The sequence below is a fragment of the Podarcis gaigeae genome (assembly GCF_964106915.1).
Source record: "Podarcis gaigeae genome assembly, chromosome: 6".
In the NCBI taxonomy this organism is placed as follows: Eukaryota; Metazoa; Chordata; class Lepidosauria; order Squamata; family Lacertidae; genus Podarcis; species Podarcis gaigeae.
In genome coordinates this window covers 5985156-6010976 of record NC_139682.1, presented here as the reverse complement: position 1 = coordinate 6010976, position 25821 = coordinate 5985156, and the positions used below count along the sequence as shown (strand labels likewise).

The 25821-nt window shown below is 45.5% G+C and overlaps 2 protein-coding genes across 21 annotated transcripts in view; both read right to left on the bottom strand.

Annotated features, from left to right (window-relative positions):
• The window catches only part of DNAJC5 (DnaJ heat shock protein family (Hsp40) member C5), a 50389-nt gene extending 37244 nt beyond the window's left edge, over positions 1-13145 (bottom strand). Inside the window, exon 1 of the mRNA XM_083744773.1 lies at positions 13098-13145. The gene's annotated coding sequence lies outside the window, so the exon portion shown is untranslated. The remainder of the gene's footprint in view (positions 1-13097) is intronic.
• A 10453-nt stretch (positions 13146-23598) lies between these two features.
• TPD52L2 (TPD52 like 2) overlaps positions 23599-25821 on the bottom strand; it is a 49071-nt gene continuing 46848 nt past the window's right edge. For all 20 annotated transcript variants that reach the window (XM_083744665.1, XM_083744679.1, XM_083744676.1 and 17 more), the window contains one exon: positions 23599-25491. In XM_083744665.1, the coding sequence (XP_083600791.1) occupies positions 25396-25491 (96 nt within the window). In that variant the 3' untranslated portion in view covers positions 23599-25395. The remainder of the gene's footprint in view (positions 25492-25821) is intronic.

The window sequence follows — 25821 nt, the reverse complement described above, 5'->3', positions numbered from 1 at the left end:
ATCCTTCCTTCTTTTAATAAACCACCATTAAAGCTGACCATAGTTTGTCCTTTCCAGCTATAACAATAAACAGAGGTTAGAGGAAAAACAGGAAGCAGGTGCTTCCAGTCCCCAAAGACAGGAGCAAGCCCAAGGCTCCCTCACATAGCACGAAACTGCAGTTTATCATTATATCCAAGTTGGGTCATGGAAGCCATTGGTTAGTTTACTGAGCTAAGTCTGAGAGCATACAAAAGTCAACCATGAAACTTGTCACCTGCAAGCACAGAGGCTGGGTAAGTGGGGCAACAGTTTTTCATACTTTCCTCAATGAAGCAGATGCTTAACTACTTCATGAAGATTCACTTCAAAGGAGGTACTTGGAAGCAGTCCTTAACCTAGGTTTTATATAGAGGTATAATAAACATCTAATCCGGCCTTGATACCTGAAATATAGATTTTTAGGGCCTACCCTATTCTTGTGGCTATAATTCATTTTAGACGGTTTTAAATATTGAATTTTAAATTGCTGTACCCTGCTCTGAGGCCTGATGTGGTAAGTAAGAAATTGAATAAACAGTAGTCAAGGAAAATAAACCACAGTTCAGCACTATGCCTGCAAGAATAACTGTTGCCAGGCTTTTAATAAACACAAACTACCAGGTTTCAGACAAGCATCAATTACATGAGTGACAGGAGTACTGCAACTCTAAAACAGTTTATTTTGTTTATTTTTCCACTTACGCTATAGTTAATGCACGGTATCAAAGTGTGAAGTCACTGTGTCTATAGTGAACTTTCACGTCTGACCAGTTACAAGTACCTAGCAAGAAATCTCATAGTGCTTGGACAAGGGGTTGATGAAACACCACCAAAATAAGATTAAAATGTGAATTAAGAAAAAGGAGTGGTGACTATGAAAAAAAGCTAAAATGAAACCTTCCAATTCAAAATTTGAGGGGATTCAGAATACAAAAGCTGTCTAGTCCAAAATTTAAAAGCTTGAAGATAAATTGACGTCTCAAAATCTTAATTAAATTATGAAATATCACTTTCATTTCAGCTGGCGGTCTAAAGCTTTGAGACTGGCAGTTTTTAGGATGCCTTAAGCACCTACTATACTATTAGGCACAATCTTATCAGCATCCTTGCAAGTGCTATTACAGTACTGCCTGTGAACTCAATTCCACCGATATTCTGCGGCAGCAGTTCTCAGACTATATCCATGCTAGGACATCTCCCTCCTTGGTGCTCATTTCCCCAAAAGTGCTTCATTCAGCAGGTTGTCAGGTCTACGGACAGCTGGTGATTCATGGACCATTTTTAGCACACTTGCTTTTTAGCAGCCCCTGTTAGTAACCAGACTGGCAACTATGCAAGATATTTTATCTGGGAAAGTTTTAGAATTAAAGACTATGTTACATAAGCGAGGCAGTGTTAGTCCTGCATTTGGCATCCTTAAAACATGTTACTACCCCCCCACACACACACCAAAACAGCATGTACAACAGGAAACAGGAAGGCAACATTTCACCAGCAGGATTTTAGTTTGTAAATTAACCTTAATACCACATGGGAGAGACAGGACCTTCTTTCATATTTGAAAAAATAAAGGCTAGTCTCAGTTCTGCACACTTGTACTGTGTCCAGTTCTGTGCACCACAATTTAAGGAGGATACTGATAAGCTGGAACGTGTATAGGAGGATGACTAAGATAATAATAATAATAATAATAATAATAATAATAATAATAATAATAATAAACAAACAACTCTGGGCGGCTTCCATAAAAACCAAAAATACAGTAAAATATCACACGTTAAAAACTTCCCTGAACAGGGCTGCCTTAAGATGTCTTCTGAATGTCAGGTAGTTGTTTATCGCTTTGACATCTGCTGGAAGGGCGTTCCACAGGGCGGGCGCCACTACCGAGAAGGCCCTCTGCCTGGTTCCCTGTAGCTTTGCTTCTCGCAATGAGGGAACCGCCAGAAGGCCCTCGGCACTGGACCTCAGCGTCCGGGCAGAATGATGGGGGTGGAGATGCTCCTTCAGGTATACTGGACCGAGGCCGTTTAGGGCTTTAAAGGTCAGCAGCAACACTTTGAATTGTGCTCGGAAACGTACTGGGAGCCAGTGTAGGTCTTTCAAGACCGGTGTTATATGGTCTCGGCGGCCGCTCCCAGTCACCAGTCTAGCTGCCGCATTCTGGATTAGTTGTAGTTTCCAAGTCACCTTCAAAGGTAGCCCCACGTAGAGTGCATTGCAGTAGTCCAAGCGGGAGATAACCAGAGCATGCACCACTCTGGCGAGACAGTCCGCAGACAGATAGGGTCTCAGCCTACGTACCAGATGGAGCTGGTAAACAGCTGCCCTGGACACAGATTTGACCTGTGCCTCCATGGACAGCTGTGAGTCCAAAATGACTCCCAGGCTGCACACCTGGTCCTTCAGGGGCACAATTACCCCATTCAGGACCAGGGAATCCTCCACACCTGCCCGCCTCCTGTCCCCCAAAAACAGTACTTCTGTCTTGTCAGGATTAAACCTCAATCTGTTAGCCGCCATCCATCCTCCAACCGCCTCCAGACACTCACACAGGACCTTCACCGCCCTCACTGGTTCTGATTTAAAAGAGAGGTAGAGCTAATATAATATAAGATAATATATCTAAAGCGCTGTCACAAGAAGATGGAACAAGCTTTGTTTTCTTCTGCTCCAGAGGGTAGGACCCAAATCAATGGCTTCAAGTTAAAAGAAAGGAGATTTCCACTAAACATGAGGAAGAACTTTCTGGTGGCTAAGAGCTGTTTGACAATGGAATGGACTCCCTCAGAAAGTGGCAGACTCTGCTTCCTGGAAGATTTTTAAGCAGAGGTTGGATGGCTATTTGTCATGGATGAGATTCCTGCATTGCAGGGTGCTGGACTTTATTTATTATTATTATTTTAATTCATTTTTCTTTTTCATTCATTTCATACATCTCAAATTCTTAACATTTACTATACATTCCTCCCTCCCCTCCAAGACTTCCCCCAACATGCGCTTCTGGTTTGTTTCTATTTTCACCCACTTTGCTATCTCTCAACAGAAAAAGTTATTAATAACATCGAACCTAAAAACATAAAAATAAAAGTAAATACACCATCCTATTTCACTATCTTCTAAACATTTTCTGATGCTGCTAATGTGGATGTTTATTTAAATCCTGCCATCAAGCCTATTGACTTTCTTTGTTTCTGCAGATATATTATGAATGGTTCCCAATCTTTTTCAAAGTCTCTGTTGTCTTTTTTTCTGAGTCTATCTGTTATTTTTGCCAGTTCTGCAGGGTGCTGGACTTGATGATCCTTGGGATCCCTTCCAACTAACTCTACAATTCTGTGAAGTACACAAAACAAGCAGATTTCTTGTTGCTTTCATTCAATTGGCAGATGGCGAAGAAAACTGGGACATGTCTCATTTCTACAAGATCTTTAAATCTGATACAGTTACGCACAACTGTCGGAAATCATAAATAAGCCTTTTGGGGGGGCGGGGAAAGATGAAAAGACAAATAATGAGAATCTTCAAAGATGGACTACATACTTCTTTTTGTTACTCTACTCCTTGCTTTTGGTGTTTTATTTATTTATTAAATTGATATCCCACTTTTCCTCCGAAAGGAGCCCAGAGCAGCAAACAAGTGATTTTAAAAAATCTTAAAAGCAAATCTAATACAGATGTAGACTAACATATCAGTATGTTTGCCACCACATTTTCAAATTTATGTCTGCAACTATGGCTTGTTTCTGCCCTGCTTCCTCAACACATTGTATTCAAGCTAGCATCCTCAACACTGTACAGTGGTACCTCGGGTTACAGATGCTTCGGGTTACAGACTCCGCTAACCCAGAAAGAGTACCTCGGGTTAAGAACTTTGCTTCAGGATGAGAACTGAAATTGCACGGTGGCAACGTGGCAGCAGCGGGAGGCCCCATTAGCTAAAGTGGTGCTTCAGGTTAAGAACAGTTTCAGGTTAAGAACAGACCTCCAGAACAAATTAAGTTCTTAACCCGAGGTACCCACTGTACTGAGAGCATGTAGTAAACAAGTAAAAAAACCAACCTCCCTTAATAACCTGTTTCCCCAAGGCTAACAAATCTGGGGTAACACACTGATAAGCAAGAGAAAAGAGCAAGAATTGACACTAACTCTGAACCTGCTCTGTGAATTTTTTTACTTCAGTGTAATACGGAAGAATGGGAGAAGGGCAATGACAGGCCTAGACAGCATCTTGAGAAGTAGAGACATCACCTTGCCAACAAAGGTTCGTATAGTTAAAGCTATGGTTTTTCCAGTAGTGATGTATGGAAGTGAGAGCTGGACCATAAAGAAGGCTGATCGCCAAAGAATGGATGCTTTTGAATTATGGTGCTGGAGGAGACTCTTGAAAGTCCCATGGACTGCAAGAAGATCAAACCTCTCCATACTGAAGGAAATCAACCCTGAGTGCTCACTGGAAGGACAGGTCCTGAAGCTGAGGCTCCAGTACTTTGGCCACCTCATGAGAAGAGAAGACTCCCTGGAGAAGACCCTGATGTTGGGAAAGATGGAGGGCACAAGGAGAAGGGGACGGCAGAGGACGAGATGGTTGGATAGTGTTTTCGAGGTTACCAGCATGAGTTTGACCAAACTGCGGGAGGCAGTGGAGGACAGAGGTGCCTGGCGTTCTTTGGTCCATGGGGTCACGAAGAGTCGGACACGACTAAACAACAACAACAATACGGTCTTATGCACACCTCTCTATGGAAACCTTTTCAAAAGGCTGTCCGTGTCTGGAAAAGGACAGAGCTACATATTACAAATGTTTGCTTGTAACTCATTATAACGGCTGTTTCCTACCACCAACACCCAAAAAAGGATCTCCATGAGGAAGTCATGCCTAGCAGAGAAATACCAAGGGGAGGGGGGGGGGAAGAGATATTAATCTTTTCTCCACCCACTTTTCTGCTCTGAATCTCCCACCAATCTGGCCACCCTTCAAGCTAGGCTCCAAACATCTGCTTACTGCCCCCAAAACACATTTGATATCCTGCAAGGGAAATGTGACTGGGAGTGGGTGACCTGGAGAAGAAACACAGCAGGTAGGGAATGGGTTATACACCTCCTCTCTGCCCTTCTATTTCATCACACACACCCAAAGCTGATTTTTCAAAGATAAAGGGGCCATCAGGAGTAGAATCCAGTAACTCTTGAGTCTGGGTACCCTAAAACTCCACTTCAGAGAGGAGGAGGAGGAGGAGTTTGGATTTGATATCCCGCTTTATCACTATCCGAAGGAGTCTCAAAGCAGCTAACATTCTCCTTTCCCTTCCTCCCTCACAACAAACACTCTGTGAGGCGAGTGGGGCTGAGAGACTTCAAAGAAGTGTGACTAGCCCAAGGTCACCCAGCAGCTGCATGTGGAGGAGCAGGGAATCGAACCCAGTTCACCAGATTACGAGTCTATCGCTCTTAGGAAACCAAGCTCAAGATTTCATTATCCCATGCTGGACAGCTCCAAGAGGACTATACCTACCATGCACTGAGAATTCCCTACATTTTCTGGACACAGGATTCCGCAGGCTTAAGTGAAACAGTCTTTCTACATTAAGTACAGGTGAAACCCATAAGGTATGAAAAAGAAAACAATGTTGGAGATTGCTGGTGGGTCAAGTTTCACAGTTTAAGCAAATAAATGTATTACATAGTTGAGAAACAAAAAAATTCCTTCCAGTAGCACCTTAGAGGCCAACTAAGTTTGTTATTGGTATGAGTTTTGAAGAAGTGTGCATGCACATGAAAGTTCATACCAATAACAAACTTAGTTGGCCTCTAAGGTACTACTGGAAGGAATTTTTTCATTTTGTTTTGACTACGGCAGACCAACACGGCTACCTACCTATGGTTGAGAAATGTAATTCTCATCCTAATTACTAAGCGTGTAAAACTGACATTCCATGCACCACCACTGCAAAGAGAACATATTGCCAAGCAATTATATGTCTCCTACATCACTTTCTCCTTCAAAAGATTCCCCAGCAGGTCAACAAACTGCTTGCAAATTCTACATTTTGTAAGGAATTTCATAGCTTGGTCCTAATGCACTAGTGGGTCACAAGCCCAAGGTCAGAAGCCATTATGTGAGCATGGCAGAGACAGTAAATGGAGCTCCAGAGGCACAAATGCTTAGAATCTGAATGCAACAGTAAATGCCACCATGATTCAATTAAACATACCAAGAATGTGTTTGTGCTTTCCAACTCCTGGACTTCTTTACGGACTACTCAAAATTGAAAGTGAGCAAAAATAATGAGCATAAAATGGATTAACTGGCATACATAATTTAAAAAGCACTGCTGGTTTGACAGTTTAAGTAACAAAAACTTAAAACTCTGATTCTTTACTTCATCTTTTTGTCATTAGCTAAAAGCAACCAACAACCAACCATTTCCATGGATACATTTGCAGATGCCTCAAGACATGACTTAGAAAATTACTTTATTCAGCAAGTCAGCATTTCACGATCAGCTATGTCAGAGGCAAATGTGTTAATAGCTATTTGCATTTTTTGGAGTAAATAATCTTATAAGACTGCAGTCAGAGATTTGATGTCACCAGCTTACCATCCTCAATTTCAAGAAGCTGCTCCAAACATCAAAACAAAAATATCCAAATGTAATTTTTAAAAACAATAATAATAAATGTTCTGATGTACTCAACAGCCTGTTTAGACTGGAAGTAGTTGCAACAACACACAAAGGAAACACACAGAACAGAAGGGTAAGTGCTGCGTGTGACACCTTTTCCATAACATGTAGGTATGGCAACACATAACAGGTGGTGGGAGAAACTCAACATGGGGTTCTCATTTTCAGCAGCACACCAGTGAACAATGTCATATTTAGTCCCACCCCAATTTATGACTATTATACAGCAAGTCTTTGCATAAGACACAACCAGCATCTGTTCCTGAATGGCCTTGGCATGCATTTTGTTTCTGGAGCATACTAGGAAATTTTTTGGGGTGTTTTTGCTCTTATGGGTTATCTAAGAGATAAGAGAAGGCAATTAACCCACCGAAGCACAATTAAATGCTGCTGTAAACTAATGAATCAAATCTCTTAAGGCAGTTTTCAAAGATATTGCACTGATAAGAATGAAAATATTCTCAGGTCCCATTTAATAAAATCAAAATTAGTCAAAAATGGAATGCTATGGGGCAAAAGTTAATGGTCACTATAACTCCTGATAATTGAAGTGTCATCACATGTGTTCAAGCCAGGAAGCAACAGACCTACTTTTTACTCATTTTGACTACTGTTTTGGATGGATTTTTTGCACAGACAGTGATAATCCGAAAATAAGTTTGAGAAAACACGCATTATAAAAGCATTTGCATAGTTTAATTTGAATATGTATGCAGAGTTTGTGTTGTTGTATCTTTAACTTTGATTTAAATACATGTTGGTATAAATAAATATAAAGTCAGAAATTATTGTTAACTATTTTTCTGCTTTGCAGTTTGTTTAGCTTGCATAGTGTGATCTGCCATGAACACAATTTCCTTCTGGAAAGGCGACATATAAACTGAAGCCTAATCTAAGCTGTAAATTAGTAGACAAATAGCAGGGGATTTTTAAGCCTAGAGAAAAGGTATAGGATGCATATTGACAATTTTTTAAAAAAAGTTAAAACAATGTTAAAAAGAAAGACAGCACAAGCAACAAGAGGAAGCTGGGTTTAGCTTAACTTTATTAACAACTTCCTAACCATACGAACAAGTGAACAAACTGCGTAAAATCAGAACTGGGCAAACACCCGTTGCCCAACCTACATTTGTTAAAATAATGGGGATACCGGGAACGGGGGGGGGGGGGTCAGTGGGTGAAATGTGCCTTTTTTCCCCCAGCCACTAGTTCTCACCTGCAAATGTTCCCCAAACTGTCCCACACACAGTTATCTGAAGAAGTGTGGTATCTGAAGAAGTGGTATCTGAAGAAGTGTGCATGCACACGAAAGCTCATACCAAGAACTGACTTAGTTGGTCTTTAAGGTGCTACTGGAAGGAATTTTTTTTGTTTTGACTATGGCAGACCAACACGGCTACCTATCTGTCCCACACACACTCAGTTTGGCTTAGTTCCAGTACGAGTTTAGCTGGGCAAATCACTCATTCTCATCCTAGAGAGAGTATAACATGGACCAGAAGAATAAGAACTGGCAGATACTCCCACATCATCATCCCTGAGGATGGTAATCCTCATGTTTCCCATATAACATTCGCCTCCCCAATAAGCTGGGAAATGCTGACCATGTTCAACCTTTACTGTCACAGTATGCCTCTGAATACCAGTTTGGGGAACCCCAAGTGGGTAGAGTACTCAAGTCATGCTTTTGCGCTGTCCACAGGCATCTGCTTGAGCCACTTTGAGTACAGGATGCAGGATGAGATGGGTCACCGGGCTGATCCAGCAGGGCTTTGATTACAGTGATACCTCGGGTTACATACGCTTCAGGTTACATATGCTTCAGGTTAAAGACTCCGCTAACCCAGAAATAGTATCTTGGGTTAAGAACTTTGCTTCAGGATGAGAACAGAAATTGTGCTCCGGCAGTGTGGCGGCAGCGGGAGGCCCCATTAGCTAAAGTGATGCCTCAGGTTAAGAAGTTTCAAGTTAAGAACAGACCTCCGGAACGAATTAAGTACGTAAGCAGAGGTATCCCTGTATATCCTTATGGTGGGATTTCCTCCCTTACAGCTTTTCAGAAAGGGGAACAGAAGATGCCAGTCATCTAAAGTTTCTTAAGGCCAAGTCACACAGTTATGGCTAGCAATCCGGTATGTGTGCTGGAGTAGCAGATGCATGCAGTCCTCACTGTACATATAGGATGGGTGTCATGCACATATATGTCTTTACATACATTGACCTGAATGTTACATTCAAGTTGGTAAGAGCAACATTCTGAAGACAGATGTTTAGTTACTCTAATCATAAAGGGGTGGATTCACCAGCTACAACATTCCCCCAGTAAGTCTGCTGCTTCCTGTCAAGTCTCATGCTTAGCTATGTCCCTACTGGAAGAAAGAAGAGAATGTGCATGCGTATTCCCAGACATCCCCAACCCTGGGTGGAAGGGCAGAATAAAAACCTAACAAATAATAATATTAACTCCCACAGACAAAGCAATCCCCTACACCCACACTCCATCAGGGGGCCTGCTACACAGTTTAAGGGCCTGTGATTTTATGATTGGCTGCCAACATCTGAATAATATAGAGTACGTACTGTCACATGCATAGACAGACGTCCCTGAGGTATACAGACTGGAGAGAAAGCTAAAAATGGTACCCTGGTTACTCGACCCAATCTGCGTTTTTATTGGAAGACACTTCCATGCTTCTAACTCTCTAGTTCTGGCAGTGACTTCTGTTTTGCACCAGCTTCTTATCTTCCTCTGTAACTATGCTCTTCCCTACCCTCAAAGACAAGGAACTGAAAGCCTGTAACATCTCAGTGTTAGAAAGGCTTACTACCCTTCTCTTTCAGGCACCAGTTATCAGTCTTCTGTTCAGTATTGACAAAGGCATGTGTGAGCCATCAGCTTCCATTAACCATGGCATATATAACTGAAGACAGGAAACTAGAAATAATTTCTGCGGCCACGGCAGCAGGAAATTGACACGTTATATTTCCTGGATTCTTATTTACCCACAGATTACATTTCTATAGCACAGGGAAAGATGTCATATGTATGCATGAGAGCTCTCTCTATTTCCAAAATACAATAGAATTGTCTCAGTTTGCCAGACAACACATGGGTAGATAAGAGAGGTTGGTGATAAAGCGGCCAGATCACTGGGAACCAGCAGCTGTGCAACTGAGAAGCTTCCGCTCACAAGAATAGCATGACTTAATGCACAAATGGTCACCACTCAATCCACAATCCAACATTTCATTGGAGAAACAGAGAACCAAATAAAGTTGAGAAGCTGCCTACAATAGTTTTGTACATATTTTCCTGCCCAACTGATTTCCAAACTGGCCCAGTTTTGAAAGGATGGGAAGAATGTGGTAAAGCAATTTAGTTGCAAATGAAAATGCCACACTATAGAGAAGTGCAGAATAAGTCCCCCACCACCTCCCAGAAGCCCACAAAGGTTTTCCCATTAAGGGCAAATTAATTTACCTATGGCTTCAGTTTACTGAATTAAAGCATATCCTGTTGATGCAAATTTAAGAGCAACACCTTCACTTCCCACCCTGCTTCTTCCTCAATTTTAATCTCCCTTTTCAGTAGGCACAGAATAAATTAAAATGTGCTACAACCATTTGTTAATTGAATTGGCTTTATGAGAGTCTGTAAAAGAAATGAATCATGCATCACTAGCAATATTCAGTTGAACTCAAATATTCTGCTTGTCAGCACTGGCCTCTAATTGGAGGCCTGTGGCCCACAAATGAGCACAGTCTAACCCAGGGGTAGCTGATGTGGTGCCTTTAAGATACTACAACTCTCATCATCCTGAACTACTGGCCAAACTGGTTTGGGCTGATGAGAAATATAGCCCAACACTTTCTGGAGAGCTCCACATTGGCTACTTCCCTAACCTTTACATTTGTGAGGTTTTCTGTTTTGTTTCTCTTTTAAAGAAAAGGGAACAGAAAAAGACATGCATTCAGAAATCATTTAAAAGTAGCTCCTAGGTCCAACATTGGGCTTAAAGGCGGATGCCAAGTTTTATATGATTGAAAATGCATAAATACAACCATTAGCTCCTTTCTGATTCTCATCCCAAACCAGAGCTTAATTTCTTTAATGCTATATAGTTGCCAAGCTCATCAGTAATGACCAATCTAGTTCTATCTTACATTGCTTTGCTTCAGTGACCAACTGCTGTGTCATAAATGAAAGGCAACCTCACCTTTTCAGAGTCCAAGGAGAAAATTAAAGCAATAAAACAGCTTGAACAGATAAGGCAGATTTCATCTCACACTAGTTCAAAATGATGTACTGACTTTGCCTTTTACCCTTGAATACACATTATACTACAGAGCTCGCAGCCTGAGACACAGCACAAAATGCAGAGACCTACAGCAAAAGCTAGCAGTACACATTAACTGCAAACTGATACTTTGGTGGATAAAATGCAAGCAAGATGTGAAAGCTTCTAAAGTCCCTTCTGTGTCACAGCGCCAGCAGCTGGCATGGATGGCTTTCACCTCTTCCTCAGGGGGAAAACTGGCTCCAGCAACATAACATGCTCCAGTAATATGTCAAATGAATTGTTCCACCATGTCTACGACTGCAAGGTATTGATAAAGCACAGAAGAGACAACTAAGTGTTGCTCTGACTCACGGCCCTTGCTCATTTCATCCAGCAACATTTAAAGGCACTATCTGGGGGGGTAGGCTAAAATATTTGGTGGCCACCAGTCAAAACCAGACAAGGGAGAACGCAAATTCAACTCTCAAACTCATTTCATGGATGCAGTTAATGCATCACGTCATAAAAACTCCAATGTGCAATGATTCTGTGGAATCATCTATTAGGGAGACAGGACCTCTTGAGTCTCTCCCACCCATGTCACTTGCCATTATCAATCACAGTGAATACACAGCAATCCTAAATATAAGACCATTATTTATATAATCTGTGAGCTTTTTAATCTTTAATTATCTTGGAACTGCATGAGAAGGGAGCTTGAGCACGTACCTATGATAATAGCTTTCCCTTGGCACAGAGTATATGTACGTCAGTGAAGGGATGAGGAGTTCCCCCAGCCTACCTTGGATGAAAGAGGTTCCCAAGAATAAACCACCAGCTCTCCCCTGCAGGAACTACCGCTTTATCAACCCCATTCTCCAAATTATGTGGAGGAGCACATACATGCAGACACACACATCTGCAATAGAGCCCCACCTCACTTTCTTTTGCCCCCCTCGTAGTTTCTTCCCAATGGCTTGAGGCCTTTTTCTTGGCAATCTGTCTAGCAGCATTAACAGGGCTGTCCTCATCACCAGGCAGACTCTGGCAAAGGGGGGGGGCCACATAGAGAGGATGTTATGTCATGCAGGAAGAACAGAAGCTTCCGACCCCAACACTTTCTCTTTCACAAACACCCAACGGCCCTATGCATGATCTGCCCACAGCCACCTAATTCCAGTCTCGCTTTCCTCTGTCATCCCCACTCCGACCAGCAGCCCTCTCTCTGCCCTTCAACTGCACCGGCCTCCTCAGCGCAAACGCGACCCCCCAATTCCCCTCCCCATCTCCCCTTCCTCCTCTTTTGCCAGCCCTTCCCAAACCCACCTCATCCCTTCTTCTCCCCTCCCCACTTCCCTGGATGAACGACCCCATTCCCCACCCCACCTCCTTGCACTCCTCTGACCCACCACAATCTGACTACATCCCACCCCCCAAAAAACACACACCCATCTTCTTCTCCCTCTCCCCCCCCCCACCTCTGGGGTGGGCCTCAATTTTCCCCCTCTCTTTCACTTACCCCCTCCCCATTTCACACCCTCAATGATTCCCCTCAATTCCTCCTCACCCTCAATTCCTCCTCGTCCCCCCACCCTCAAATGACCCCTCCCAATTCCTCCTCATTGCCCCCCACCCTCAAACACACCCCTCCATGACTCCTCACCTTCCATTCCTCCTTACCCCCCACCCACCCACAAACCTTCTTCATTCCCCCCACCCTCAGTCGCCCCTTGCCCCCCACCCTCAACGACCCCCCAATTCCGCCCCATTCCCCCCACCCTCAAACACACCCTTCCATGACTCACCTTCCATTCCTTCTTACCCCCCGTCACCCCTTGCCCCCCACCCTCAACGACCCCTCCCAATTCCTCCTCATCCCCCCACCCTCCTCGCCCACCCCCCACCCTCCATTTCCCCACACGCCCCCCCCTCCCCACAGCTCCCCCCCCCCCAATGCGCCACAGAGAGAGACCCCGAGCCCCTCCCGCAATGGCTTCTCCCTCCTCCTCCTCCTCCTCCTCCGACCGTGAGGCGCTGACAGAAAATCCGCCGCTTCCCTCCTCCTCCTCCCCCGCCTGGGCCGCCGCCGCCTCCGCTGCGCCCTCCTCACCTGCCGGATCCTCCGCCTCCTCCGTCGGCGTCTCCCGGCGGGCTGGGCTCGGGGGGTCGGATCCTGCGCAGCTTCCTTCCTCGGGGAGAGAAGGGGGCCGGCAGCAGCAGCAGCAGCACCGAGCAGAGAGAGAGAGAGAGAGACGGCGGCCGGCGAGAGGGAGCAGAACGACGACGACGACGCCGACCCGAACCAGCAGCGTGCGCGCTCGCGGAGGAGGGTCGGGCACGCGCCGGGCTGTTCCGGAGGCTCCGCGCGCGGGGCTCGCTCCCGTGCGCCTGGCTCCGTGCGTGCGCGCGTGCGTGCGCGCGCTCCCCTTCCCTCGCGCAGGAGAAGACAGCCTGGCGCAGGCGAGGCTCGGGGAAAGGGAGCGCGCGGGCGCGCGCCTGCCTGCCTGTCAGTCAATCCGTCCGCGTCCCTTTCTCCGGCAGCAGGGGCCTGTCTGGTTCTCCGGGAGGAAAAAAAAAAGAGGAGGGGAAGGGAGGGCATGCAGCAAAAATTGCAAAGAGGGAGTGGGGAGGAAGGAGTTGGGAATCGTAAAACTTGTGGAGCTGGGAAAGGGGGCTGGATGATCCCCACCCCCGAGGGTCGCCTGGTCCAACCCCCCCCCCCCCCGCAATGCAGGAATCTCCAGGAGGAGGAGGAGTCGTGCGCTTTGCAAATAAATAAATGAAGGGGGGACGCCGTGCATGATGATGATGATGATAATAATAATAATACAACCGTCGGTTTTAATTTTTCTTGGAAATCCTAAACCACCCGCAATCCCAAGGAAAGGTGGGGCGTCAGTCCCGGAGACCCTCTGACTTGGGTGTCATATTTGGGATGGTTTTTGTTTTTTACTTCTGAGTAGACGTCAGGTGTAAGCTTGAGTAAAGTTGCCGGCACAAATCAGAGGGGTGGGCGTGTTCGCGTTCAGGTGCGGGATGCGATGCGGGGTGCCCGAGCGCGCGCAAATTGCAATAATAATAATTTAATAATTGCAATAATGATAATTTGATTATTGCAATAATAATAATTTAATAATTGCAATAATAATAATTTGATTATTGCAATAATAATAATGATTTGATTATTGCAATAATAATAATAATTTGATTGTTGCAATAATAATAATTTGATTATTGCAAGGAGGCGCTTCGCTGGAGGAGGCCGGTGGAGGCAACGTCTCGGCGCGCCCCGTGCAATGTGCGGGGTGCGTAGTAGCCCCACAAATCTTTGCCCCGAAGCATCTCCTTGCAGCGCGCATCCTCGATCGGGGACCCCGGCACCCGGCTTCTGCTGAGCCTTGCTAGGCGTGTTTACTCGGGAGCAAGGTCCACCGAGCCCGGCCGGGCTTGCTCGGGAGCAGCGAGGCGCGGGATCGCAGCCTGGCGCTGCAGAGGCGCGCGGGGCGGGCTTCCCCCTTGCCCTCGTTCATGGCGGCGGCGGCGGCAATCCTCTTAAGCGTGCGCGCGGCCGCGGAGCGAGCTTGAAGGGTGCAGCCGGCGGCGGCGGCGGCCTCCCTTGGAAAAAGCAGGGCGTGTGCATCGAGCGGATGGTGCACGCTTCCAAATGCAAAAAAAGAAGAAGCAAAAGCCTGCAAAGTATTGCATTCAGGGAATGAAAAGCAGCCAGTGCAGAAGCAAATGCTAAAATCAAAGCGAGCTCCTCGCCCTTTGTAAATGTGCCTGGATTTAAGAATCTTTTTTATTTAAAAAATGTCATTCCCTGACCGGGAATCGAACCCGGGCCGCGGCGGTGAGAGCGCCGAATCCTAACCACTAGACCACCAGGGAAGGCTGAAAGAAAGGTTGGCTGACATGCTTATCTTCGTGAAATGACGTCAGTTTTTCTCTCCCCCCCCCCCTCGAGTGCATTAAGTCCTAATTGCAGTTAGAATGAGGTCTCATCTCTACACCAACTTCCAGACAAAGCAACTGCAAGAAATGGCACAGAGATGGGGAGTGGAGAGAGAGAGGTATTTAGCTACATAATAATAAATTATTAAATTAAAATTTGGAATAACGAGATGTGATTGTTCAGCACTGCCTGGAAATGAAAAGTAAATATGGACAGTGCACTCTGCTTCAAGTAAAAATGTTGCAACCGCATGACCTCTGGAATGCATGGATTCATCAGCCGTGGCCCCTAGAACTTCATGGCCACTGGGACGCAATCAGTGAGCACCACCAAATAATTAAACAGATACATTATTGTCAAAAGCAGTAAAGTGACAAACCTGCTGCAATAAACAAGAACAGCTAGCACATTTGTCAAAGCTAAGCAGAGTCCGATGTGCTTTCAAATTGGATGGGAGACCACTGTTAAGAGTCTAGCTTTGCAGGGGGGTGGCTGATATCATCAGTAATTCTATGTAATTTATTTAACTTCCATATCGGTAATTCTATGATTCTAGTCAATTGACCTTCCAGCATGGATCTGGAGAGGTGCCATGCCTAGACTAGGCTAATCAAAATCGTAGCGGTGTTTAGCAATTGCCTTTCTCATTCTTTTTTATTAGGATTAGTGGTCCAACCATTACAAATATATTTGTAATCTTGACAACAGCCTAGTAAGGTAGGCTGCATGGTGCACTGTATGGCACAACGCACTGTATTGCATGAAAATCAGTGGCACTTCTAAGCATACTAAGAAATCCCCTTTTGAGCTCAATAGGACTTCTGAGTGCTTACGACTGTGCTGTGAGTTTCCTGTTCTCACAGTGGCCAACCAGGTGCCTGTGGGAAACCCACAAGGAAGACTCTAGTGCAAGAGCCTTCTTTCCTCCTGTGGCTGCCACAACTGGTATTCAGAAGCATTATAATAATTATTATAGTTTATAATTTATACCCTGCCCATCTGGCTGGGCTTCCCCAGCCACTCTGGGTGGCTTTCAACAAAGTATTAAAATACAGTACTCAGTTAAACAGTAAAAGCTTCCCTAAAGAGGGTTGCCTTCAGATGTCTTCTAAAGTCTGGTAGTTGTTCTTCTCTTTGACATCTCGTGGAAGGGCGTTCCACAGGGCGGGCGCCACTACCAAGAAGGCCCTCTGCCTGGTTCCCTGTAACTTGGCTTCTCACAGTGAGGGAACTGCCACAAGGCCCTTGGTGCTAGACCTCAGTGTCAGGGCAGAACGATTAAATCCTTTATTCCTATATTTCTATATTAGATGCACTTGAAGCCAATTTAAAAAGAAGTACTGTGTATACAGTGATGCTGCACAATTGTTTTCCATTCTTGCTATTCTGAAAGCATCTGAGCAAGAAATTCAGCAAGGTGTTGAACTGTTGATGGAAGCATACCCAGAAGATATAGACCTGAAATTTATTTAACTTTGCACTTTCACCTGTACGTGAGACAAAGCCATAGGCTTACAGCAGAGCACTCTCTGTACCATACAGACCTTTATCAAATTATATACAAGGAAACAGCAGTCACGAAATTAAAAGACGCCTGCTCCTTGGGAGAAAGGCGAGATGGCAAACCTAGACAGCATCTTAAAAAGTAGAGACATTACCTTGCCAACAAAGGTCCGTATAGTTAAAGCCATGGTTTTCCCGGTAGTGATGTATGGAAGTGAGAGCTGGACCATTTAGAAGGCTGATCGCCGAAGAATGGATGCTTTTGAATTATGGTGCTGGAGGAGACTCTTGAGAGTCCCATGGACTGCAAGAAGATCAAATGCATCCATTCTGAAGGAAATTAGCACTGAGTGCTCACTGGAAGGACAGATCCTGAAGCTGAGGCTCCAAAACTTTGGCCACCTCATGAGAAGAGAAGACACCCTGGAAAAGACCCTGATGTTGGGAAAGATGGAGGGCACAAGGAGAAGGGGACAACAGAGGACGAGATGGTTGGACAGTGTTCTCGAAGCTACAAACATGAGTTTGACCAAACTGCGGGAGGCAGTGGAAGACAGGAGTGCCTGGCGTGCTCTGGTCCGTGGGGTCATGAAGAGTCGGACACGACTAAACGACTAAACAACAACATACAAGGAAAAAATTCAGGTGGCCTTTCCCAATGTGGAAGCAATCTTGCAGCTATTTCTTAGCTTTATGGTCACTAACTGCTCGGGATAGAGGAGTTTTTCAAGACTCAAAAGAATTAAAAATGATTTAAGGGCCACAATGTCTCAAGAGAGGTTGTGCACACTGAGCATTCTGCACATTGAAAGTGACAAACTTAGACAAACCAATTTTGATGAAGTTTTCTGATGTCCTTTAGAGGAGAAATTGTGAATTGTGAATTGCAGAATTTTAAATACCCATCGTCATCCTTGGCTTCACTAAATTTTGTTTATAACATTTCCATTTTCTTCTAGTCGTGAGGTGGGGGATTGGGGCGGGGCCTCACAGGTGGAGTAGCCTAGGGTCTCTCTTCATCTAAATCCGACCCTGGATGTCCCTGAATTATAATGTTATGGGGGCTAGGAGCTTTTCTCTTTCTGATCTCTCCTGGACTTCTTCTTTTTTAAGTACTGCTTTCTCTTATGAACATAAGGCCAATCAGTTTTGTTATGACAGCAAATTAGTTTGGCCTCTTTTTAGAAGCTCCCAATTTTTTTTCAATTAGCAGTTCAGGTTCTGATGTCATTAGCCTTCAAAAATATCGTAAGAGCATTGCAAGAAGAACTCGAGATTTAAGGGGCACCACTGACATTCCTTTGCCCTAGGACCAACTTTTCATGCAGGCAGCTGCAGCCATGCGCCGCGGCTGTCGGAGGCATGGTCCGTGCACCTCTTTCAAACTCTAAAATCAGAATTAGTTGCAGATTTGTTTGGGGCTAATTATGTTCCTCCCAAGATGTCCAGGAATTGGGATCTTATCTAGTAAAGAAGAGGCGACAGGATGTTCTGGAATGCAAGATCTCCGCTGCACAAAAAGCCACAAGGATGACACCTCTCTGGGCTGTGTGTCTCCTTCCCTCCCACCCATTGCTTAATGAGAGCATCTCTTGCTGAGCTACTTTATCATATGAAACAGTCCTGCTGGAAGAGATCAAAGCCTTGTCTCGTCTGGCACGCCATCTCCAAATGCAGTCGTGCAGAGGGACCCAGGCAATTACAAACAGGGCATGAGGAGGCTGCCTGCCTTTTATGTGTCCACAGATCTATGCTGTCTCTGCACATCGGATGTAGTCAGCATGTCAGCCTCGAGCTGCTCTTGAGTGACAGCTGTGAGCATCCTTGAGCCATTGGCTATGCCGGCTGAGGCCCAACGCAATCAGCGTCCAGCAACATCTGAAGGGCACCACATTATTTATTATTTTATGTATTAAAATTATATCTCACCCTTTCTCCCAATGGAGCCCAAGGCATCAACTCCAAATAAGCCACAAGGTAGAACATCTGTAAGAAGTATTTGTGGCCATATACTTTCCTTGTCTAAAACAACCAGACTTTTAGAACCAGACTTATACCAGACTTTTAGAAGAGATCTGAAGGCAGCCCTCTTTAGGGAAGCTTTTAATGTTTAACAGACCACTGTATTTTAATACTCTGTTGGAAGCCGCCCAGAGTGGCTGGGGAAACCCAGCCGGATGGGCGGGGTATAAATAATAAATTCTATTCTATTCTAAAACATACTTGAGACAGATACCTTAACCATTCAAACTGCTTTCGTTACCCTCGGCCCTTAAGACAATTATGCCTCAGATTTGTTCTCATTTGTAAAAATGAGTTTTGAATGGAAGGAAGTCAGATTAGCCTCAACCAAAGCCAGGGCCTTTTCAACACTGGCCCCGACCTGGTGGAAGAGAAGAAGAAGAAGAAAAGTTTGGATTTGATATCCCGCTTTATCACTACCCGAAGGAGTCTCCAAGCGGCTAACATTCTCCTTTCCCTTCCTCCCCCACAACAAACACTCTGTGAGGTGAGTGGGGCTGAGAGATTTCAGAGAAGTGTGACTAGCCCAAGGTCACCCAGCAGCTGCATGTGGAGGAGCGGAGACGCAAACCCGGTTCACCAGATTACGAGTCTACTGCTCTTAACCACTACACCACGCTGGAACGCTCTGTCTCATGAGACCAGGGCCCTGCAGGATCTGATTTCTTTCCGCAGGGCCTGTAAGACAGAGTTGTTCCGCCTGGCCTTTGGCTTGGAATTAACTTGATCCCCTTCCCCTCTTTCCTTCTTCCTTTTTCCTTCTGTGATGGAACTCCTATTTGGGGACTTCCCTGGCTTTTTTCTGACCCAGGTAGGACCAGTCTGGATAGCTAGCCTTGGTGAAGACTTGATGTTTTCATCCCCAAAAAAGTTTTTGAGTTTCTCCTGAAATGAGGATGCATTTTAATGTTGTATTTTAATCTTGTTTTTTAAGTTGTATTTCAATCAATTGTTTTATATCTGGTGTTAGCTGCTCTGAGCCCGGTCTTGGCTGGGGAGGGCAGGGTATAAATAAAATGTTTGTTTGTTTGTTTGTTTGTTTGTTTAACTGTGGCTTGCCATTGTTTTATTGATTATAGTTTAGAAATTATTTATTGTAACTGCTGAATGGATTTCTGTTTAACTTTTTAATGTTGATATTATTATTATTTTATACTATCCTAATGATTGTTGAATGTTACTTTTTTGATGTAGGTTGCTTATTTTAAAGTTTTGTTTTATCATCACATTTTTGTATTGAATTAAATTTTTATAAGATGTGCATTTTTTTGTTTCTTCAGCTTGTAAACTGCCTTCAGTATTGCAAGATACAAAGACGGTATACAAATTAAAAATGATGGTGATGATGACACAACTAGACCAATTCTCCATCAGTTTGTCCAACCACGTTTAAAGTCATCTAACAGTACAGCCCCAACCATGTGAGTCCTGTTTAATTCAGTAAACCTTGCATGTTTTCTTTTATGCACCCTGGATCAGTGTGGCAAGTTAGCTTTCCTGTGGGACCCAGAATTCTAATATACGGAGTGAACTCAAGGTCAGTGCCTAAATTTACAGGCAAAATCCTTCCCAAGCTTAAGACAGCAGCTACTTCAAGTGTCTGCTTGTGACAGTATCTCAGCCAAGGAAGCCAGTCAGACTGCTTCACACGTTTCATGTTGTTTTTAATTGTCTTGCATTCTGCATTGCATTGTCCCTTGAGCACCGGAGGACGCAAACCTTTTTGCTGTTTTCTCTTTGTTGTCCAGGTGACTCATCTCAGCAAGTCCTGGTTCACTGTGCAGAAAGAGAATTCCAAACTGATCTCTTGTCTGTATCATAATGCTAATACACACATTTCCAAAGGAAATTTTCTCATCTGAGGGAAATCCATACTGCAGGATCAACAAGGCACTTAACCACTCTCCAGCTGCTGTGAACAGGTGCTTTTACTGGACAAGTTCTAACAATCTGTACCCAACATAAAGGTAAAGGTAAAGGTACCCCTGCCCGTACGGGCCAGTCTTGACAGACTCTGGGGTTGTGCGCCCATCTCACTTAAGAGGCCAGGGGCCAGCGCTGTCCGGAGACACTTCCGGGTCACGTGGCCAGCGTGACATCGCTGCTCTGGCGAGCCAGAGCCGCACACGGAAACGCCGTTTACCTTCCCGCTGGTAAGCGGTCCCTATTTATCTACTTGCACCCGGAGGTGCTTTCGAACTGCTAGGTTGGCAGGCGCTGGGACCGAGCAGCGGGAGCGCACCCCGCCGCAGGGATTTGAACCGCCGACCTTTCAATTGGCAAGTCCTAGGCGCTGAGGCTTTAACCCACAGCGCCACCTGCGTCCCTGTACCCAACATGCCAGGGATTAAACCTCAAAAGCCTCTGCTGTTAAAAAGGCTAATTGCAAAATTAGCTTTCGCTGTCTGCTTTCCTTTCTGCAAATGCAAATGTTTCGAAACAGTTAAGAATGTAAAAGCCCTGGTGGATCAGGCTGAAGGACCACCTCGTGTACCATCCTATTCTCACAGTGGCCAGCAAGATACCCGTGAGAAACTCCTCAAGCAGAACCCTAGCACAACAGTGATTCTTGTGCCCTTTAAATACTCTGGCATCCAATTCATTGTTTTTGTAGCTGACTGGTTTCGTGCCAAGTAGGCAGTCCACAGTTTTATTTTATTTTATTTTTATTTAAAAAAATTTATTAAGAGTTTTTTTAATACAATAAACAGAGAAAAGCAACATTAGCAAAGAAAAACAAACAAAAAACAGAAAAACAAACATAAAATTTAGCATCTTATAATAACCAGCTTTTCTTCCTTTTTGGACTTCCTCACGTCTCTCGCTCCTACTTTCCAAATTTATAAAACTTTGATCAGCAATTTATGGCAGTCCATAGTTTTAGCACTTCAGGAGAGATCATGGGTTAACATCCCCTCCTCCTTGAACCTCACTACAAGATACATTGGACCTGCTTCCCGTATTTTAAACTAAGCACAGAATGTTATGGTATGGGAGAAAAGTTGCTAGTTTTAGCTATGGTTTGCCTGAGCAAACTTCAAACTGTTGTTTATGATGCTTGCTTGTTAAAACTAACCATAGTTTGTCTATGTTCTGCTGACCACCGGGACGGATTACAGCAACAAGTTAAATTTAAGGCTGCCTCTGAAGATGGTTCAGGAGCTTCAGCCGGTGCAGAATTCAGCAGCAACCAGGTTGCTCACCAGGGCAAGATGGTTTGAGCACATTTCTTCTTCTTCTTTTGAGCATATTACACCTATGTTGGCCCAACTGCACTGGCTAGCAATTAAATTTCAGGGCACAATTCAAAGTGCTAGCATTGACCTAAAGGGTAAAGGGACCCCTGACCATTAGGTCCAGTTGTGGCCGACTCTGGGGTTGCGGCGCTCATCTCGCTTTACTGGCCGAGGGAGCCGGCGTACAGCTTCCGGGTCATGTGGCCAGCATGACTAAGCCGCTTCTGGCAAACCAGAGCAGCGCCCGGAAACACCGTTTACCTTCCCACCAGAGCGGTATCTATTTATCTACTTGCACTTTTGTGCTTTCGAACTGCTAGGTTGGCAGGAGCAGGGACCGAGCAACGGGAGCTCACTCCGTCGAGGGGATTTGAACCGCCAACCTTCTGATCGGCAAGTCCTGGGCTCTGTGGTTTAACCCACAGGGTCACCAGCCTTAAACAGCTCAGGACAATACCTCAAGGACCACCTCTCCCCATATGAACCGACCCAGACCCTGTGGTCATCATCCGAGGCCCTTCTTCACGTGCCACCTCCACGAGAGGTTCAGTGGGTGGCAACAAGAGAACGGTCCTTTTCTGCAGTTGCTAATTTGTATGCCTGGCACCTTTGTTACGTATCTTTAGACACCAGACAAAAACATTCCTCTTCTCCCAGACACTTGGCTAATTAAAAAATCTATGGCCTTTTAAACTGTACGAGTGGGGGCAGGTTTTGTTCTTGTATTATGGTATGCATTTTTGTGTTTTTATATTGTAAACCAGCCTGTGATCTTTGGGTGAAGCGTGGTATAGAAATTCAATGCATAAAGAGTTATCCTCAGTTGGCAGATTGTATTACACAAATATCTTCATCTTTGAAGTGGGGGGGCAGCAGGATAAATAGGAGAGGCAGTATACACAGGTGAGTCAGAAAGCTATAAAATGCAGAAGGGACAGATGGTTTGCAACAGGCCTTCTGTGCAAACATCAGGTGTAAATATGGTTGCCGTTTCTCATTGCTACAGGATTGTTCTGATCGTCCAACATGAAATGGTCAAATGCATGTAAGTGGCCTCTAGCTAATACTGTTTAAAGACTAAGAAATTTGACTGTTTTTCCCTTAGAAAAGATGCTTGTGTCCTCATCTCCCCGCTGGTTCCCAACAGCGTTGTACAGGGACTGGGAACCTGTGGCCCACGGGGGTCATTTTACTGGCCCCCAAGCCACCCCTGAACCAAGCCACCCACTTTGCGAGTCCCCACGCACTGTGCTAAACCAGCACAGTGCGGCACGGGGACTCATTTCCGTGGTGCCAGAAATTGCGCCTGTGCATGCGCAATGCCGGAAATCACATCTGCGCAGATGCAGTCGCCAGAAATCGCGTCTGTGCAGACACCGAAAATTGCGGTCACGTGCACTCATGCACACCTGCGATCTGGCCAGCGGAGGGGGCTCCGCGGCAGTAAAGCGGCCCAGGCAAGGTAAGCCTTGCTGACCCCTGACATTGTATATGGCCACAGAGACTTGTGAAACCACTTCCTCTCCCCGCCCCCCCCCCCCGCTCACTTTCCAAAGCCTTTCCCAAACCATCTGAATCACCCCTTCATTGTCGGACGACTCTCCTCTAGCCCACCTCCACTCATCCACCAACCCCTGACCGCCTTCATATTTCATCCGCTGCAGAGAAAGCCTCCCTCACCCTGGGCTGCCATCAGTTCAGTTCAGCACCGCTGGCACAAATAAGTTGCAGTGAACAAGGGCAATCACATCGGGAGCAACCTACCGTGTCATCCATTTAGAAATGTCTGAACTCCATTTCTGTAATGCAAGGAAGGTCGCCCTAAAGCCAAGGTCAAAACCACAGGGCGCTTGGGCAGGTTCGCACCTGGTACACAAGCCCAAAGATGAAGACAGCCGTTTTGCTTTTCAAAAAAGAATATTTTATTGACAAAGTTCCCCCCCGTAGTCACCTGTACAGGAGAAACAGTTCAGTCTGTGTTCTAACAGCTCCCCGGTCCCAGTGGCACCACTTTCCCCACCCAACACGGGTGCCTACTTTACCCTTGAACGAACTCCAGCAAATACCCCCACACCCTGCAGATTCTCTCATCCGTTGTGCCAGGTCGACACGGCGTGGCCACCATCCACAGGCAACACAGGACACAGGGAGAGTTCTACAATCAGCACGTTAAGTGTTGAAACTTGCTTCTCGGGGGGCGGCTGGGCAGGAGGGGTCAGATAAGAGCTTGAAGCCTTCTGGGGGCGCCAAGGCCTTGAAGCAAAACAGCTTTATTGATATGTACTTAGGGCACTGCTGAAGTCCCACTGAGCCTCTAAGGCACAGAAAGGTTTGGATAATTTAAGAGGCACCTCTGCCTTAGAACTAAGGGGTCAGGACAGTGGAAGGTTTGCAGCCTTTTTCGGAAGGAGGAGCAGACACACCACATACTAGTGCTCCTAGCATTGAGTGAAAACAGAGCCAGGAACCGGTGGCAAGTGCTGCAAACAAAAGGAGATCAGAGGTGGAGCTCTTTGTCATCACATCAAGTGTACAAAGTATTTTAAGGAGGTTCCTGGTAGGAGAACCAAACCGAGAGAGAGAGAAGGAGCCCTCCAGGATAGCTCTCTTGTGCTGCGATCAACATGTCCTTCCTTAATCTGATTAAATGGGTGGACTAAGAAAACAGAGGCATAAACCCAGAGGCAGAGAAGCAAGTTCCACACACTCAGAAGAGAGAGAGCGAGCAAAAGCAGGCATGTGCACCGTCACGCACCGATGAAATGAACACAAGACCAGCACATCCGCATGCGATTACTATGGTGGGATGCAGAACTCCAGTGCTTCACCCCTTCCCTCCCCCCCTCAAAAAAGAATTCTTTGCGCTTTTGAGATATAAAAAAGGTTATAAACCAGTAAAGCAGGTGGTGATGTAAGGCTTGTGTTTCAGCTTCCGCATTCAAAGGTAGATTGCCCCTAAATGTCGATGCTAAAAGCTGGTATGTTCTGAAGTCCACTGCATTCCAAAAAAATAAAGGTTCTGAGATTCATTAAAGCTAGAGAATCAGTATAGCAAAGCTAGGCAATCGCTAAATAGAGGCTCTAAATATCTTCTATCAACCCCCCTCCCCTGCTTCCTGGAAGAAACCCCCCCAAACCTGGTTATATATCTTAAGTGGAAACTGCAGGCTTACACAGCTTTCCCGGCGCTTCCAATCGCAGAGAAAGCCACAATAGCAGAAAGCTGGCTAGCTATATGCAGAGAAGATGGAGCAGGAATCGAGAGAAGCTCCCTGTGCAGCTAGCGGCATCTGAGAACTATTCTTTCTACATGACATACAGAATTTTTTTGCCTGCACATTAGAGGGGGTGGGGGTGGGAGCAAAGAGTGCAGGACTCTGGTGCCAAAAAAAGGGGGGGGGTGTTTTGGGCCAGGGTTGCAGAATCCTCATTGCTGGCGCTCTTCCAAAAAAGGCAGCACAGCAATGTGTTCCATCTAGAAACCTTTTTAGTGTAAAATATATAAGTGTACAAAACACTGTGTGTTCACTTTATTGGACCTGAAGAATCCAGCAGCAAAAGAACGTCTACATATATGATGTATGGATCTCTCTCGTCAGAGTGGGACCTGCGGCCCAGGAACCTTTTCCTTTCGTCTTGCATGTTGGGAAGAACAAGGGGCGAGGCTCTGGCAGTCATGCACCACGGATGTAGACTTAGAAAGGCGCGTTGTCTTGGGAGGGCTTGTCGCCAGATGCTGATGGGGAGTGGAGCTCATCGGTGCCGTTGTCTTTGCCACCCACAACTTTGGACTGGACAAAAAGGAAGGAAGGGGAATAGGTGAGAGCAGGAAGCATTGGGCAGGACTCGCATGAAGAACCCCATCTGCAGAGGTTCTGTGCAACAATTTCCAGTTGCGCAAGGGAGCTTCCCCTCCCTTCTGCTTCCCCCGAAATTGGATTGGGGTGAGGTGTGCCCCCAGAACACAGCACGGGGAGAGGAGAGGGAGGACCATTGCAGCTGGCAAGCGGAACTGCTTGCATGATCAGAACATTTGTAATAGCGCATTGAATTCCACCCAGCATCTGAAGGAATGACCGTTGGGTGTGGAGCACACTTCCACCCACAGACAAGCAAGCCAT